Below are 17,651 nucleotides of genomic sequence, written 5' to 3'. Positions count from 1 at the left end.
CTCTGGTGTAGCCTTTGCGCTTCTGCTTCTGCACCACGTATGTAGCTGGGTGGCGTTCATATCCTGGGGCTCCCCCGAAAAATTGTCGAAATGACCCACATTTGCTGCTCCTTGCACTCGTCAATTAACCTCCTCCCCACGGCATTATGACAATCGCGTAAGAAGTTTGCTGGTCTTTGTGGTAACACCCCAACTCTAAAGCGCGTCCATCAACAGTGAACACGCCAACGAGTAGAGCCCTCGAGCTCTTGGTGGTCAAAATTCACACTACTAGTAGCGCCGCTTCCCGTGGCAAAACCTCCTACCTCTGAGGTGAGCTTATTTGATATTTTCCCGAATGCTTCTTTGCGACACACATCGCGTCTTAGATGTTCGCCCCTGGTCCCCCAGCACTGTGGTTCATTTATGCGACTGGTTACTATTTTTTGTCATAGCGTTGGAAGGGCCTCGGAAACCTTAGGGCAAAAGAAATCAATCTTCACGCTCTCATCCGCCGGTCGTCTCGAGAGTGAGCGGCTATTTGATAGTTATTTTGTAGGTAAGTTATCAGCATATATCCCACCAATAGATTCAAACTCGAGGCTTCTCCCGATTCCCCCCACCCTACAGGTGTGAGGTAGAGTTTGAATTTGGGTAATCCGGGAACAGCCTACAGCTGTGTTCTACAAGTCTCTACGAGTGTTCTAACATACGCGTTGCCCTAGAGACTACTATTGGCGGCCAACCATTTGCCACGCACAGATAGCGCATACTGTTCCCACAACCGCAGTCGAAAAAAGGCAGCTTACAACGAACCTACTTTCATTTGGATGGACCAGTGACCTGTGACAAGACTGCACGACCCTCACAGAGCCCGGACCTTGCGACCACCGCTAAATATGCAAATGTTACAGGAGATCCTAGGAGACCTCGAGCTTAATTTTTGAATCGGGTGAGATGCTACGTCGAATTTGTCGTGTTTGAATATAATCCAGGAAAGCTTCATACGCAAACGGAAAAAACCGCTGTAATCACCGTGGGTTCACCCGCGAACAGTGCCGTTTTGTTGGAATCGAGCAAGCTCTTCATCAGTCTGTGAGACTTCCTCGCGCGAATTGCATCTTCTGCTAAGTCAGTCAGCTTAAAAGCTCGTGTTATCACGGTATTAACCGCTAACGCAGTACCCATCTCGCAAAAGCAGGTATGAAATCCTTCTTCATGGTTCCTTCTCAAGCTGAATCGCCGTCATGCAGCAAGAATGGCCAAACCTTCCTCTCTGGCACAATATATCACTTTGATCTCAATTTTGCCAGACGATCTCCTCCTCGTTATCTTTCAAGCAGTTGCAGACGACATTTACAGCACCAACGAGCAGCTACGCCTTGATTGCATAGCACTTGCGAGTGTGTGTCGTAGATGGCGGTCACTTGCTCTCGGCACCTCTCGTTTTTGGACACGTCTGCATATGGTGACAAGGCTCGGTTCCCTTTCGAGGGAACATCTCGAGAGGAATGTGACGAGATCTGCGAATGCGCTAGTTGACGTTGTCATATACGTCGCAAGACCTCCCAACCCATGGGGCCAAGCTGCTTGGACTCTGGTCTTTGACGGAACCAAGACATGCCTCAAAGTGCTGCGGGAGTGCAGCCATAGATGGAGGAGCCTCAAAATTATCAATGAGGAGGACAATCACTCGGGCCTCTTTGGCTTTGTATTGTCAGAGCTGGGTCTTCCTCACGCGCCTGCGTTGAGTGAGGTCGAGATCGTCTGTCACACCAGTGGTTGGATCACTTCGTTGAGGGAATCCTTTCAGTTTCTATCGCCCACGTATACTCCCTCGCTAAAGATGTTGACATTGGAGGGATGCGATTCGAACATATTGCCTCGGCACTTCGATGCATCGTCTTTGACGCATATCAGTCTCAACTTCTTGCGTCAATTTAGCTACATTCCGACTCCAAACAGTCTCATCGCCTTTCGCAACTTCCTATCATGTGCACGGAATCTCGTTTCCCTCAAGGTGCACCGACGCGTCTTTTTTGTGGAGCACGCAAAAACGGACAATGAATTGGACCCTATCATGCTTCCCGCTCTCCAAACTCTCAGCATCATTATGGGCACAGAGAAGCCAGCCTATCTCAGTAGCGTCCTCGGGACCATAGCAGCACCGAATCTACATCACCTCGCAGTCCACGGTGATTCTCTGGCATGGGGAGAAGGCAGTGTTATTGACTTCTCCTCACCCGCATTTTTCCTCCGGCAAGACCAGACGCCGAAGTTCCCTTCTGTGTGCAAGCTGACGATGAAGAACATGCTCCAGTCGATGCATGGCCCCGGGAAAAACATATGCTCTATATTTACCGCGCTCCCTCATGTGACAGAAGTGGTGCTTGACCACGATATTCGGGAAATTGCTGATCAACTCGTACTGGAATCATACAACCAGATAGCGCCGCCGCTATGGCCGTGCCTGTCGCGGCTGACGATTGAAATGCCCCCCATGACAAAGTTCCACTACCTCCCGCAGCTCTCCGAGTGGCTGCGTCTCCGACACGCAAGTGGGCTGTCGCTGCCCGCGGTAATCATACGCTATGGGCTTCAACGAGCTGGAGCGAAGGAGGACGTAAGGGATTTGATAGCGGTTAGGAAAATTGTGAATGATGCGACGGGGTACCGCACATCCGATACGAGGGAGGTGGTGAAGCAGCTTGGAAAGCTGGGTGCGTTGGTAGATCTGAGGGTCGACTCGTGGACTGCGTGAAGCGTTGTTTTGGCGTGAGATCGTGACGAATCCTTTGGTAGACCATATGTTAGACATTTTCGTCATACGAATGTGTTTGTCGTCCTGTAAGTACTTTACTATAGGTATGTGTTCTGAGATATGTACACGTTGGACTTTGCTCCTTCGCACCGCCTGGCAGGATAACGTGGAGTTCAGCATTTGTCGATACATGCGCATATATGTCATCTTCTTTGAGCAAACTAGCATCACAAAAGCGATCAGCATCGAGTTACTACAACGCTAAAGCAAAAACTCATTCTTCGGACAATCTAGGAATGCGCGGCCCACTGAGGAGTAGTGTTGCCGCAGCTCCAAGCTGCCGGTTCTTCTATTGTATTTTTGTGGGATTTGAAGCACATTTCCCCAATGAAAAGCACAGCTATGGGAACTAGAAAATGAACTCTACATGATCCAATACTTCAAATAATTGCCTGGAATTTCTTTCCCAATGGCTCATGCTTTAAGCCACCAAGCTGAGCCGGATTTAGCCGAGCTGCGGCAACACTACTGAGGAGGACCTGGAAAAGATAGAATTGATCATGTCATACTAAGTGAAAACTTGACGAATTTCATGACGCGTTGATCGCCTTTCAGCCCTTGCAAATGCTGTATTGATCTCCGAGTAAAGGCAGCGACACGCAGAATCATCGCAATGTGCCCAGTAGCTTGCATTGACACACGTGCGCCGCGGTCCTATTCGCTGATAGCGATAATATCGTGTTTCTTTGGGTTCTTGGGCATAGCCATTTGATCACCTTGCCTCGCATCATTCTGCAATAGCCAAGGCTCAAACCTCATTGAACTCCTGATGAGTCATGGACCCGCGCTTTGGTACGGAGAAGGCATAAGGCTATCGTCAAGAACCAGCGCATTCGGTCGCATGAACAAAGGACTGGGAAAGGAGAGGGCAAGCTGAAAGGCAGAAGTGCAGGGAAGAGGAGAGAGGAGATCAAAGGGAGAAAGAAAAGTGTATATTATACTAGCCACAAGCCACACGCACACCAAAACCATCAAACGCGACCGCTGGCTATTGACTATACCTAATCCTCCCTGACAACACTCCCACACAGCCTACAGCCCGCGTCTTACACTCACTTTGATGTAGAATTCTCTCTATGTGACCCGCGCACGAAGATGCGTTCATTGATCACCCTCAACGTTGTTGAAGTAGCAATAAGCGCACATACTATGGTCAAGTAGTTATCAAATAAGACTCTAAGAAAGATAGATACACCCAATACTTGTCGCATAGGTTAATGAACCAGCACCTAGTTAATCGGAGAGTACCAGGGCTACGTAATCGAGACTCACTTCCTCGTCCGCGTCATTTCCCACCATGTCGTGGTTACCTTCCATACCATGGATGGCCAAGTCCGTGAGGAAACGATGGCTTTACATATGAGGGCCATCAGTTGATCCCGCAGATAGTTCACTTCCTCGGGGAGAACTCAATCTTGTGAGCAGCCGAGCTAATTTCGTCGGATGGAGGCGTCCACTCCGTCACCTGCGATGATTTTGCGTGTCGAGACAAATGGGCATTTCGTTGGCAATGTACCCATCGAGTACTTCTTGAACGAGGTCTTTCAGGTCGTCTGTTGCAAAAGTAGAGGCGCTCATGGTAGGAACGTCGCCCAGTGACTTGAAATTCATCTAGTAATGTTAGAAGGCAGCGACTGTCACATGCATAGTGCAAAACTTACGATTGATGACCTCTAAGTAAGTGATATAAGAAGTTCTCGCCGATACAGGTTTGTGAACCCCGTTTTGAATGAAATGACAAATGTACCCGTGAATCCATATTTACCACACTGCTTGCTGGCGGAAGAGTTATGGTGTTCCTTGGTAGTTCTTTAGAGGGTGCCAAATCCTTGTCGGCGATTCACCTGCTGCCGACTGCGGAGTGGTGAGTTGAACTAAGTGAACGTCGAGCCAGTCCGCTCGTCAGCCATCAAATTAGGTACAAGCGAGAAAATCCGAACTAGCGAGTTTCTAGTCAGTTGATGATCAGCTTCGGGACAATGCAATTGTGGGTCTTACATACCGCAAGTGGCTGGGCATCACCAGATCGGTCTTTGTCTAGGTAACTCTACCCACTCGGCAGTTGACACTAATGGGCTCTGACTTTCGACACGACTACCTAAGGATTCTTCGGCCATGATAGGGCGAACACGGTCACGTAGCATCAAATTGATTTTGTCCGGTTTTCCCGCATTGTAACACATGTCCGAATATTCGGGCCTTCCAGCGAGGCGCAGCCCAGGTGGTGGCACATCTATATTCGGCCAGCACACCGAACAATCATCTTTTGTGGGTTACTTTTGAGGTATGGATTGACAGAGACAAGATCCATCAGAGGATCAAGCTTGGCACCGCCTTTCCCTTTCGCAGGTATTAGTTTGGCGTCTCTGTATAGGTGCACGACAGACGTGTCGGACTCCACAATCTTGGCCTTTTTCTTCTTTGTTGCCTTCGGTTTATTGATTGGGGGGCTGTGAGGTGTTTGTGACCCACCCGACACAAGCTCTATGTCTAGGTGGTCATGAGTTGACAGTTCGACCTCAGGCGAAGACTTCGGTAATTGAATGGCGGGTTAGTAATTCGGTTTCGCCAGAAGGAAAAGTAAATCTGATTCACAGCTTTTCCAGCCGCGAGAATGAGGCCTTGTGCAGCTTCGAGGGTATCAGCCACCCACTTCTAGAGGATGATATCACCTGGATATTTTTGAATCTATTTTTTAAACACATCCACTGGCACGGCTTCTGTCTCCGGGCCTCGCTCTACGAGTTTCAGGCCGTCAACACGATTACCAAACCTATCCGGCTCGAGGTTAGAATAGTTGTACTTTGATGTCTTTAGAATCGGAATATCTGTTGGCAATGCCTTGAGACGGAGTCGTAAATCAACTAATTGATCCTTGAGATGTGGTTCCATGTTTACTGATCACAATGAGGAGGATAGACAACTTGAAGTTATTTTGGTCATTTGCCGAGTCAATGTTCAACCAAACAAACATTATCTTGAAGTTCCGCCCAACCGAGTACACTGGATCCTTGTTCGAGCCCGTAGACCCGCAGTGTTCGGGATTCAAGCTTTTGCGCATGTAACCCCCACACACGCACACCATTTTACGAGTTATCCACGTTATCCACCTATCAATTTTGGCCTTGGGTTATCTACCTAGATATTCACCGTGGTGGATAACTAGACGGAACACTAACATTGTAGAAGCCACATGCGTTGTGAAGCTGGAGTATTTCAACTGAACGAGCGTCAAGCTTAAGGATATGTTCTATAGCTGGATGGTCACTTGTGAGTACTTTGCACGGTACGAGTCACGACTAAGACATCAGACCCGTGTTCAGTTTGACTATTGAGATTCTAGGTTTAATATTCGAAGCGGCGGTACGTACATGGTAGAACGAACCATGTAGTTGATTCAAAATTTGTTGTGCCTGCAAAGGCATCCGTTCAACGCACCACTTCAACTTGAAATTGTTCAATTGCACTTCAAGACACGTTAACGTCCTGACCGCTTTTGTGTCACCGACGCCCTTCGCATTTGGATTACAGATATGGACGTAGTACGCCGTGAACAACCCCAGAAGTCCGTCAGCACCGACTCGGAATCATGTCAATGTGCTAGTCACCGTAAGTACATACTCACTATTCCAAGTACTTACTAGTCTGTGGATGTAATATGAGGGTGTTCAATACAGCGGGTGTTACAAACGTCCTGCACTCGATTCTGCAACTAACAAGTTCCTGCAACGTCACAATTCATTCCTGGTTGAGCACGGCGCCTCCTGGTTCTGGCAGGCTGTGTTGGAGCCAGGCAAGGCCACATTCTCAGAGCCTCGTGCCCTCCTGCAACCAGATGACCGCTCAGTCGTCCTCCAATTGCGACAATTGCATTCTACCACCATCCGGCGAGCGCTCCACAGCACCGGAACCATCCATCCATTTGAACTCAAGAAACTCAACCCACTTAGCAAAAGGCCTCTGTCATCGGACGAGAATCTGTTTCTTCAGTGGCTTGTCACGGGTGTTACAGCGGGGAACTCTAGGTGGCATGGAGTGCTTCATGCGCCACAAACGTACGTCGATATCACAACGTTTAATCTATTTGCTAATGGGTAGATAAGTAGCATCGATGCTGACGGCCTGAACCTTAGCAAATGGAATTCGCGGGACCAAACTAACATGGAATTCTGACCTAATCGGTCGAGGGACGTAGCGTCCAAATCCATGATTGAGCAACCGAACTCAACGCGAACCTTTAAAGCTCCAGTCGCGCGCGTCTACCAGGGAAGAATCTCACCCCTTCTTCTTCCTGCTGTTTGCCTTGACGTATGTTACGAACATTGTTCCCGCTGACCATATCAACTCTGAACACAAGCAGCATGACCACCCGGTGGAGTAACTGGAAGGCTCAAATTCGGATCTCAAATATGTGTCGATACTGACGCCAGAACAGGAGAGGAAAGGTTGACTTGTGATTGATGCCTATCCTCACTCCAATGTACCTGCCGTCTTGTCGTCTGGAAGAAAAGTGAGTCAGGTGAGCGGGCGCATACAATTCAGATTTGTTTCGATACGATAACTCGTCCGTAGGGTGAGGAAGAGGGGTTAGCAGCCAGGACACGTCCGGGCCGCATTCGGGGGACTGGCACGTAATATCCAGTCTACTGAATTGCATTCAACTTCAGGATGTAGCACTACCGATCAGCCAGTTACTCGCCGTACTAGCTAATGTCGCCGCAAGTCGGTCCTCTTACCTACCCTGTAATACGTCTCATTGGCTTTTTGGATGAATATTTTCACCGCACCTGATGATGTCAAGTACTTCGTCATGGGAAGCTATGCAGCGGTTCCTAGCGTAGTTTCATGGTACGTCATTGTCAGTTGCGTTATGACTAAGGCTAACATGTGGTAATGTTAATGAAGGCTCAGGAACAATCTTTTCGTTTCGCTGCTTGCACTGCTAACCCAATGTCTTGAGATGCACTGGAGCTCGTGTTTGTCGGGAGTGACTTTCATCGTTTATCAATTGTGGTCTTTCTCTACAAGAGGGTCAAGCGCACGGTGCGCCACAGCTGAGCGCCTAGCAACATTGGAACGGGGAGAGAAAAGGGATACCATTCGCCTGGCTTCAGATACACATCTATTGTAAGTATTAGTTACCTCATGACCTCGTATCGAGGATGTCATGTAATATACATATATTTCTTAAAAAACACATTTACTGTCTTCTTGGAACTAACCCTATGTAAACCGAGCATGGTATCTACGGCGTATTGTGTAGTTATCCCTGCGAGTGAAAACCATTGAGAATAGACTTTAGAATGCGCCCACTTGTTTGGATTCAAAGCTTTTGCCAAACAATTTCCTGGAAGCGCTATTCCAGGTTCAAGATCTTGCAGTTAATGTCGACATCTGAATCAGGCGAAGTACAAATTCGAAGTTACGAGAATCCAGCTCAACCACAGGAGATTTATCATACATGACTACAGTCTCTTAAAAGATCAATACAGATACCTGAAGCCCTTCCTTCTTTTCATAGCCTCTTCGAATGAAATTCCTTCCAATCTAGCAGCCTCTTCAATACGTTCGCGTCCAGGGCCTTCCATCAATTTCTTCTCCTCCATATCCATTTGCTTGTTCTCTTTGATTAATATCCATCGCATTACTATCAATACTTCAGTACATCAAAATGGTCAAGTGGTGATGTTACTCACGCAAGCCCAGGGTGGTGGAAATAATGAGGCTGCACAATGTTATAATCATGGATTGATGGTACCGAGGACCCCACGCAGAATTCCAGACGTATGAGCCCATACTGTGAAGACCTGTGAGCAATCCGGCGTTTCACTCGACATAGAGACTTACACGTTACCGAGGTTTCCAATCCCATTGACAAGTCCCATAGCTACGGAGCGTTTTGCTGGAGGACGAGGAATGGCGTTTGAAACCCAGGTCAATGTCAAGGCAAATCCTTTCAAAAACGTGTTAAGCCTGCGTTCAGCTTTCCGACGAGCACTTACCAGAAAACCCAGCGGTCATGAGGAACAAGGAAGAGTATCGCCCGCCCGTATTCATGGTGGATAGCGAGATGATGTATCCAGCGATAACCACCCACCACCAGCTAGCGATATGGAAGAATCGCTCTCCAGTCCTGTCTATTCATTTTGTCAAAATGAGCGCGTTGTATCACCAGGAATAATATTTACCTGCATGCCATCCGTTGAGTACGCATAAGGCTGCCGCCAGTACCCATGGAGGACTAGCGATTAGATGACGATGACAGTGAGCCACAACTGTGAATGCAACGGTGGAATGACATGCTTACGCCGCCATCAAAAGTGTATCTGTTGTGTTGAAACCAAGCGTAGCAGTCAAGCTATGACGCTAGATGTTAGCACAGTATATTCAAGCTTTTTCACATACTTACGTGGGGAAGAAGTTGGTAAAACTCAGGCCCAAAGTTTGCGAGCAGCTTATAAACATGAAAATGATGGTCTTTGGATCCTTGATAGCCAGCAACAAGCCATCGTAAATGCTGTAACACCAGGGTCCAGAACGATGTGCCAATGAACGGAAGTGATATGGACAGTGCCTTATCAGTGATAGGCAACGATGGAACTCGAACTGGACATACGTGAGGTTGTCAGCATCCTTGTCGGCTTCCCCTGCATCTTCGGCGAGGCGAACTTGAGCCAAGCGGCGTTCCGCTGCGTTAAGCCATCGAGTGTTATGGGGCTATGTGGTGTCGTGTCAGATCCTCCGAAACTCGTTCTAAAATTGCGCTGCTCACAAAATCTGGAAGAAGCCACCTGAATGAAATCGCAGCTGTCAACTTTGAGTAAGGATAGAAACACGGAGATGCGCACATGGTCAAGAAGCCAAAGAACATGGTGATGGCTCCCTATGCCGCCGATCAGAACACAAGATCCAGGGGGTGGAGTAACATATACCTCTATGAAGAACAACCTGCGGTACGACACTGCGGTCAGGGTACTGCTATGAGAATAGAGTTTCCATCCTACCATCTCCAGGCGGCAAAGCCCAATTTGCCTTGCATGTTTGCGAGAATCGCAGCTGCAAATAACTAAAACGAATGGTTAGCGAGTGCTGTAGTACGCCGTGACGGCAGAAATCTCACGCTTCCGAATGCATTCGAGATTAGAAGTCCAGCAAAAAACCAAGCTGACCGCACGGCAAGCTCCTGTGTGCATTACATTAGTGGGGACTTATTTTATTCCTAGAAACCGGATGCTTGCCTTCCTAGTATACCATCGCGAGAGCAGATACATGACGCCAGGATAAAATGCAGCCTGAGGAAAGCCACACTCATTGAGCTCCCACGTGTTTGAAAAAAAGGATGCTTTTACCTCGGGAAGACCAATGAATATACGACAAGCCATGATGCCCGCAAAGTTCGTTGTGGTCTGTGAGGTGGTTAGCAAGCACAAGTCACGACTTCCACCTAGCTAGGCTTACCCCGGTTAAAGTACTCGTGAGACCCCATGCAACAACGCAGGCCCCAATATACAGCGACGGTCTGAGCACGTCTCCTCAGTATTGACTAGAGCGAAAATGTTTACAATCGCAACAAACCGTGAAATATAACTCAAAATCTGCAGACATTCGGTCAGTCTTTCATTCATAAACAATAACACCATAACAAACCATGTTCGAGGGTATCTAGTCGCACATATGATTTTATCAGTGAGATCGCACAGGTTGTCCAGAAAAATTCCTCACTTGTGCCGGAGAATAGGTTACATAAAGAATAGCCACAACAGTTTCATACTGAACAGCTATGTGATCGAGTAAGCATGGATAGTAAGCCCAGCTGTCCACTTCACTCACTTGACAATCCGAGGTCTGCCTCTAAACCTTGCAGCCGTGCAGCAGTAATAGCGACACGCTACACCTACACGTGAGCATGAGGAGGTCATAGATGAATGGTAACATACGTCGATGTAGTTCAAGAGGTATATGACCACAGCAGTGGGCATCAACCGACGATCCAACTTGCGGAGTAGCGCCCGCTCTCCCGCCTTCCTGGCGTCCAGTGTCAACAGCATGGAGTCATCCTGATTCGACGCTGTGACCACATTTTCTGTGAAAGATTCTGACTTCTTCTTTTCGTCGATGGACATGTGGGGCAAGCAAGCCTGAGTGTAGTGATACGTTACCCTCAACGTAACGCAGTGATTCAGCCACTCGAACAGATGGCTTTTATATCAGGTCACTCGAGCCTTTATCGCGATGCCTCAGTGACCCCGGGCGTGTTGCTCCAAAAGCAGATCCGGAAGGTAACCATGATATCAGAAGGGAATTTGTTTTGGCGAGCGGTGGCAGCGTTTGATCAATCAACTCCATGGCCCAATGTTGACATATACAAAGATTGAAATATTGATCACTGAAATTTGTGCCTATTTATACCATACCGGGGAGCGGACACATATGAAGGCAGGAACACCTCAGATCGACCGGGGAAAGCATTCTTTCCGAGAGCTACTTCGAAGTTGGTCAGGCTGGATCCATGCATGTATGACACAAGTTCTTATTACTGGTGCAAGAGACTCTCCCCAAAGAACAAGCGAGAAGGTATCTTATGTGAGAAGATTTGATGGTGCGTAATCTGTGTTTCGCATAAGTTTATGGATGTCACATTCCCGTGTAAATGACAATTAATGTGCGCCCCACCGGCTGAGTACAGTACTTACGTACACCTGAGTTTCAATATACGTGGCTACCCCTGCGGGGTTGACACCTCAAGACTTTTATGGAAACAGACGATCGGACACCAGTGGCCAGGAAGGTAAGTGGGGTAAGTTCACCGTGACCTGGACGGGTCCCGGGTCCCGGTGGACGAGGAACTAGGATACTCAGATGCTTAGTACAAGAAGTTGCTGGAATTGCTAGAACAAAAGCATCAATCACGTCATGGGGCCTTTCCTGTAAGTTCATCGTTCGAGAAACCACAGATAGTGAAAAACGATGACCTTGTGGTAGTGCAGAGGTGAAATGATCCTGAGATCATTGGGCCTTAACGCAAGACATCCGGTTAACTCCATATGTAATAAAGAAGGAACGATTGTACTAGTGTGGCCCGACTACGGTCCGAGACTAGCTTTGCCGTTCTGTCAGTTGTGCTGGCAAAAATACCCCTAACTACCCGCCAAATATGTCCGTGACGAACGGTTCCATTGTTCAACGTTTCAACATCCAATATGACTCTTGCTCACGAGGTCCAAAGTTAACCGACGTCATGATGGAGGTCATTCATACTAAGTGTCAAGGCTAATAGCTTTTTTCGAGTCGATTCTCCTGGCTCGAAAGACAGTGGTGTTTGAAGCTTGAAGGTTCAGTCTTGCCCTATTACTTTATCGGATGGCCAGAAACTTACAAACGTAATGTTTCCGATTGTTTTTTACTATTAGACTCGCAACAGGCTAGCCCGCGCATACTTATAGTATAACTTATAGGAACATATTCTCCATGTTCCTGCAGGGTAATCTCTTGGTCATCTCAGTGATCTGCAGCTACCGGATTTGTGCAACATGTGTGCACACTGTCTACTAGCTATCGATTTCTTGCTGTCACATCGTTCAAGTTTCTACAGTATTACGCGAAGTAATTTTCTCTAGCACCAGCAGATCTTACGAGATTCTGCGCTTCCAGGTCATTGGACGGGCAAATCAACGGCGTTGCCTTTGCCATACCCTCTATCTAAAAGAATTGTTATTCGCCGGTATCATAGCGGTATGACGCAGGTAAGTACACCTTGAAACAGAAGGAATGATTGTTTTCCTTCTTTCAAGGTCTGGAATTTATAATAGTTCCACTGCCCCAGGAGATGGTGTGGCGGTGCCGGGCACCGGTACGATATGTAATTCCTCTTTCTATTGCACCCTGGTTTCTATCCATCAACTCACGAGAAAGCTAGCCAACTCGAAATGGAGCGATATCTATATATCGTCGTGACTGACAATGTTAGGCTGGCCGAGTACGTGGACATTGATTGTTTCAGTCGATAATGTTATTCTGTCGAGTTTGATATTTTTGTACAAGTCTAATTGGGAAAGAGTCGACTTTGATTCGCAGATAGTAGTCTACTGGCCATATATTCTCGTTTCCGACAAGTGTGCGAGGGCGTAGGAGAAGACTGTCGAGATCTTCAATTAGTATGCACGCCAAGCAATCAGAGAAGCACTTACCATACACTTGTGCTCAGTAAGGCTTTTAACTTGTTGCAAGGCCATGAGGCTCTCATTCGGATGCTTCGTTGCATGACGGCGGTCAAGGGAAGCAGCAAGGAAGGAGTACATGGTACCTTCGACAGTCTGGAGGTGCATCTACAGCTCTGGAATGCCGTACGGCACACCGCGTACGACGACAGCGTCTTTGGTGCAGCTGCTGAGACGCGTAACACCGTTCTCGATAATACTGACATCGCCAGTGCGGTACCAGCCACCCTCGACGAAGCTGGACGTGGCCTCCGCGTTTCTGTTATGGCAAACAAAAATAATGGGACCGTGTACTTGCAACCCACCACTCTCTCCGTCCCTGCGGATCGTCTTGCCATCTTCGGGGTCGGCGATGCGCATCTCGCAACCGCATACAGGGCAGAGGAATCCGTGTTTCGGCTGAGTAGTGCCGAGGTTGACGGGACCATAGATACACCCAGCGCTAAAATGATATCGAGGAAGGACAAAAATAACTCACCAAGTCTCAGTCATACCGAAGGTGAAATGACGAAAGAAACCCGGAGAGGGCCTCTTGCGAACTTCTTAAAGATGCCGACAAATCACCGAGCAGCGATTGAAATGACAGCCTGCCCTCCGCCGTGGATACACTGGATCTAAGAGGGTCAAAGGCCCCACTGAGATCTTCCCCGAGTGCCAAGTGAGTTCCGCAAGCAAGAATTGAGGCTAAAGGCGATGTCAATGGACTTCTCGTCGATCGAACGGAAGAAACGAAGAGAGTCGGACGGGATAGTGGAAGTGTGAACGTGGATTTGAGACGGGCCAAACAACAAGGGGGTGGTATGCATTTCATAACATGACCGAATCCAAACCTTGAAAAAAAATTATTATAAGAATCGTTGACGATAGCCATGAAGTAGACTTACAGTTAAATATGTTAGCCCTCGGAGTCAAACCGTAAGCCTCTGCTGGAGCGCAGCAAGCGGCTAACATAGAGCGAGGGTGCAGGCAGGCAATGGTTAACCTATTAATGATAAGTTTCAATGGAATGAAAATGGTAGTCTCTCGCCTAAAGTATGTGGGGCCACTACAAGAGCCAATGCTAGTGGTGGAAGGAGGGGAGGAGCTTGCATGGTAAGGGCTATACTGCTGCAACAAGGCTGCATGCCGCAGATGAGCATGACGCTGATGAGGCAAAGAGGCGAGAAGGAGAAGGAAGGAGAACTTCATCCAAGAACTAAAGCCAAGCCATTACCAAAGCTCCCCAGGCCACGGTCAGGCCCTTAGTGGGAAGAATGCGCTAGGTGATAGTAATCAACATGGCGCACCAGCAGTCGACGTCGCCTCGATGATTACTTCCGTTCTTCGGAATGAGTGAGCTGTGGCAGTGCTTTTACTGTTTTGGAAGTGTTGGTCAATTGACCTCTTCAAATCTTGACACCATATAATAAGAAGGAACGACTATCTTCGTTCGTCTATTGTCTGTCTAGGGGAGACTAGTTTACACTGCGGCGCAGCGCAATGAATCGTTAACTCCACGAAGCGTCATTGGCATGCCACGAGCTCCGTCGACCTTCCTGGACCGATCCTGAGTTCCTGTTGACGGACAGGAAGCCACTCGGAACCGTGGAAATGAATTCTAAGCCACTGGTTCTACTTATCTGACGAAAGGGCGAAAAGTGAGGCGTCCGTCGATACAGCAGCGTTCAATCTCGTTCAATCCAGTTGTTACTAACGGGTGGACAGTCTGAGCAAATGGAATTCGCGGGACCAAACTAACCTGTTCTGATCTAATCGGTTCGAGGGACGTAATGTCCCAGTCCATGATTGAACAACCGAATTCAACGCGAACCTTTAAAAGCATCAGTCGCGCTTCTACCAGGGAAGAATTTCTTCCCTTCTTCCTGCCATCACGGTTTTGCCATGACGTACGTTGGGAAGTTCGAACACTATTTCTACTGATCACCCGAATTCTATCAGTTCTGAACTCAAGCAGCATGATGCCTCGGAGGAGCAGCCGGGGGACTCAAATTCGGATCTCAAAGATGTGCCGATGCTGACGCCAGAACAGGAGAGAAAACTGTGGAGAAAGGTTGACGTGCAGTTGATGCCCATCCTCACTGTGATGTACTTGCTGTCTTTTCTTGATAGAGGTGCGTGGTTCTCGTAGTAAGTATATCTAACGTGTTCCTCACTTTCAACCAGGTAACATCGGTAATGCGAAGTTGGACGGGCTCGTCACTCAGCTGGATCTCACGGGAAACAGATATAACATAGCATTAGTACGTCTTGTGTGTTTTGTTGACAGAATTGACAACTTATGGCTGAAAGCAGACGATGTTCTTCATAGTAAGCGTCCTTATGCTGACAGATTGTCGGTATGTTCTGAAAAGACCATAAAGCCGTATTGTCTGTGTGAATGCCCCGCTAAGTTCGTTCTGGCCCGAATTGTTGATTGTATGCGCTCTGACGGCAACCTCCAGCCTTGTTCTCAAAGTATTCAGGCCATCCAGGTAAGTGTTCATACCAACCTTCGAGCACTGCATGACTAACTCGTTTCTTGTAGATGGCTTCCAGGGATTAGTGTAAGTCTTGTATGGTAGCTTCTGATTTTATCTGACACACGATAGTTTATATGGGGGATAGTTATGTGCGTCATTCAATCATATTACCGTCTGAAATAGCTAAGCGAGTCTACTGTTAGGACACTCATGAGTTTAGTGAAGACGTAAGATTCTCGCCATATTTTTTGACTTGATGTTGATCTTGCATATCAGATACCCTCAGCTTGTTGGAGTGCGAGCCTGTCTTGGCATTGCGGAGGCAGGTTTGTTTCCTGGTGTGGTTTATTAGTGAGTGTAACATATAACTCGAGCATTATGTGCGAAATCGTGCTGATGGATCAACAGCCTTACTTTGTGGTACCCGAGACACATGCTACAATATCGAAGTAAGCTATCCCACATCTAACTGTCCGTATTGATATGTTGAAGTGTTCCGATAGTTGGCCTGTTCGTTGGCGCCGCAACAGTTGCAGGTTTGTTGTTTTGCTATGTTCTCAAGTTTTTAATGGCGAAAGAAAATTTAGGTGCTTTCTCCGGTCTACTGGCATTTGCGATTGGTCATATGAGTGGCACCGCGGGACTCGAAGGATGGTCTTGGATCTTCGTGAGTTCGTTTATGATCAAAGACCGAAGTCATACTCAGAACTTGCATGCAGTTGCTTGAAGGCCTTGCAACAATAGTTGTAGCCATCATTGCTCTCTTTGGTGCGTACACCACTTATTTGATCACCCAGAGGGCTCACTCATATGATCGCCCAGTGTTGGTAGACTTTCCGGACACAGCTACATTCTTGACCCCGGAAGAGCGTGCTTTTATCGTCTGGAAGAAAAGTGAGTCGGGCAATAGATGCTGAGTGGGCAGATACGATGTAGATTTCTTTCAGAATACGACAATTCATCAGTGGGCGAGGAAGAGGGTTTTGCAGCCAGGCACGTCTGGGCCGCATTCGGGGACTGGCAGGTAAGATACCGATACTACGAGCGTCGTCGTGTTTTGTGCTTCAACAAAATGATTAGGTCTGGCTTCACATCCTCGTTTACATGTCAATTGTTGGGCCTTGTAAGCGATACACATTTGCTGCTCGGAGATGGCAGACGCTGATCTGAAGCACCCCCAGTGTACGGCATCACTCTGTTTCTCCCGTAAGTCCATTACTGGATTTTCAGAGATGGTGTTAAAAATATTTCAATGCCAGAACGATCATCCAGAGGTCTGCTATCACAAGTGAATCATGATCCATCTACTCAATTGCATTCAGCTTTGGATATAGCACACCAGTCAGCCAGTTGCTCACTGTACCACCATATATCGCCGCAAGTCAGTCTTCTTACGTTTCTATCTGCAATCTCGTGCGTTGACTTGTTGGATTCAGCTATCACATTGCTCGTTTTTGCGTATTACTCGGACAAGTTGAAGATGCGATTCCCTTTCATTCTTGCCGGCCTTGTAATGTGTCTCGTCGGCTTTTCAATAAATATATCCACCGCACCTGACGGTGTCAAGTACTTTGGGACTTTCTTCATTGTCATAGGAAGCTATGCAGCAGTTCCTGGCTTAGTTTCTTGGTCTGTCGTTGTCACTCGCATTACTACCAAGGCTAACATGTGGTAATAAAGGCTCGGGAACAATCTTTCCGGCCAGTACAAGAGAGGTGTCGGCATGGCCCTCCAGATCGGCATCGGAAACTTCAGTGGTGCAATTTCATCCGTCATCTATCGGTCACAAGACTCACCTCGTTTTATTCTCGGCCGTAAGTTTCACTTCAACTTCATTGTCACTACTGACTCACTGTTTTTCAGACGCAGTGGAGCTCATGTTTGTTGGGATTGGATTCATCTTTTTACCAATTGTGGTTTTCCTTTACAAGAGGATCAACGCACAGCGTGACGCCGCCGAGCGCATAGCAATGGAACGGGGAGAGAAAGTGCAGTATTCGGACGAAGAATTACGGGAGTTGGGAGACCGTGCGCCTGACTTTAGATACACATTGTAAGTAGTAATACTTGGTATCGAGGATGTAACTTTTTTTTCAAAAAAAACATTGATTCCCTTGGAACCAATCTGTGTAAACGGAGCATAATACGGCATCTACAGCGTATCATGTAGTTGCC

General features: G+C 47.6%; 4 protein-coding genes across 4 annotated transcripts; 2 read left to right on the top strand and 2 right to left on the bottom strand.

Moving 5' to 3' along the window:
- The first annotated feature begins 906 nt into the window (after window positions 1-906).
- On the top strand, window positions 907-2,840 carry EDB91DRAFT_339997 (uncharacterized protein). The gene is made up of 3 exons (XM_041326923.1): window positions 907-931; window positions 980-1,110; window positions 1,233-2,840. The coding sequence occupies exon 3, from the start codon at window positions 1,238-1,240 to the stop codon at window positions 2,738-2,740; it is 1,503 nt and encodes a 500-aa protein (XP_041177445.1). The 5' UTR covers window positions 907-931; window positions 980-1,110; window positions 1,233-1,237; the 3' UTR covers window positions 2,741-2,840.
- Window positions 2,841-4,667: 1,827 nt separating this feature from the next.
- On the bottom strand, window positions 4,668-5,692 carry EDB91DRAFT_1346926 (uncharacterized protein; the record flags this gene model as incomplete). The annotated part of the gene is made up of 4 exons (XM_041325901.1): window positions 4,668-4,750; window positions 4,803-5,330; window positions 5,396-5,455; window positions 5,504-5,692. 3 exons carry the CDS (start codon window positions 5,690-5,692, stop codon window positions 5,034-5,036), a joined length of 546 nt encoding a protein of 181 aa, XP_041177444.1. The 3' UTR covers window positions 4,668-4,750; window positions 4,803-5,033.
- A 2,586-nt stretch (window positions 5,693-8,278) lies between these two features.
- EDB91DRAFT_1131554 (major facilitator superfamily domain-containing protein) lies at window positions 8,279-11,226 on the bottom strand. Its single transcript, XM_041318660.1, has 21 exons — window positions 11,156-11,226; window positions 10,738-11,086; window positions 10,631-10,688; window positions 10,523-10,578; window positions 10,448-10,462; window positions 10,376-10,395; window positions 10,259-10,319; window positions 10,150-10,206; window positions 10,039-10,092; window positions 9,921-9,983; window positions 9,805-9,866; window positions 9,733-9,748; window positions 9,635-9,683; window positions 9,417-9,489; window positions 9,210-9,317; window positions 9,108-9,158; window positions 8,989-9,041; window positions 8,803-8,937; window positions 8,648-8,753; window positions 8,497-8,597; window positions 8,279-8,447 (listed from the first exon to the last, which is right to left on the bottom strand). The coding sequence occupies exons 2-21, from the start codon at window positions 10,921-10,923 to the stop codon at window positions 8,284-8,286; spliced, it is 1,488 nt and encodes a 495-aa protein (XP_041177443.1). The 5' UTR covers window positions 10,924-11,086; window positions 11,156-11,226; the 3' UTR covers window positions 8,279-8,283.
- Window positions 11,227-14,418: 3,192 nt separating this feature from the next.
- On the top strand, window positions 14,419-17,562 carry EDB91DRAFT_1201993 (MFS general substrate transporter). Its single transcript, XM_041320670.1, has 20 exons — window positions 14,419-14,903; window positions 14,956-15,128; window positions 15,181-15,257; window positions 15,310-15,324; window positions 15,378-15,406; window positions 15,459-15,488; window positions 15,542-15,560; window positions 15,660-15,703; window positions 15,753-15,827; window positions 15,885-15,925; window positions 15,980-16,143; window positions 16,196-16,244; window positions 16,299-16,370; window positions 16,424-16,500; window positions 16,557-16,599; window positions 16,658-16,682; window positions 16,799-16,857; window positions 16,913-17,105; window positions 17,157-17,290; window positions 17,340-17,562. The coding sequence occupies exons 1-20, from the start codon at window positions 14,899-14,901 to the stop codon at window positions 17,531-17,533; spliced, it is 1,518 nt and encodes a 505-aa protein (XP_041177442.1). The 5' UTR covers window positions 14,419-14,898; the 3' UTR covers window positions 17,534-17,562.
- Window positions 17,563-17,651: the final 89 nt, after the last annotated feature.

This window comes from Suillus paluster (genome assembly GCF_016628075.1).
Source record: "Suillus paluster strain FC165 chromosome Unknown EDB91scaffold_24, whole genome shotgun sequence".
Taxonomy (NCBI): Eukaryota; Fungi; Basidiomycota; class Agaricomycetes; order Boletales; family Suillaceae; genus Suillus; species Suillus paluster.
The sequence above is the reverse complement of the archived record's forward strand: the minus strand, read 5'-3'. Positions and strand labels throughout refer to the sequence as shown.

Excerpts from the sequence above, each read along its gene's own strand:
- EDB91DRAFT_1201993 (XM_041320670.1), top strand. Across the intron at positions 15,828-15,884 it reads TTTCCTGGTGTGGTTTATTA|CCTTACTTTGTGGTACCCGA; the intron begins GTGAGTGTAACA and ends ATGGATCAACAG. Across the intron at positions 16,858-16,912 it reads ACCACCATATATCGCCGCAA|CTATCACATTGCTCGTTTTT; the intron begins GTCAGTCTTCTT and ends TGTTGGATTCAG.
- EDB91DRAFT_1131554 (XM_041318660.1), bottom strand. The coding sequence starts at position 10,923 with ATGTCCATCGACGAAAAGAAGAAGTCAGAATCTTTCACAGAAAATGTG. Across the intron at positions 9,867-9,920 it reads TCTCGAATGCATTCGGAAGC|TTATTTGCAGCTGCGATTCT; the intron begins GTGAGATTTCTG and ends CATTCGTTTTAG. Across the intron at positions 9,490-9,634 it reads GACCATGTGCGCATCTCCGT|CGGAACGCCGCTTGGCTCAA; the intron begins GTTTCTATCCTT and ends GGCTTAACGCAG.
- EDB91DRAFT_339997 (XM_041326923.1), top strand. The coding sequence starts at position 1,238 with ATGGCCAAACCTTCCTCTCTGGCACAATATATCACTTTGATCTCAATT.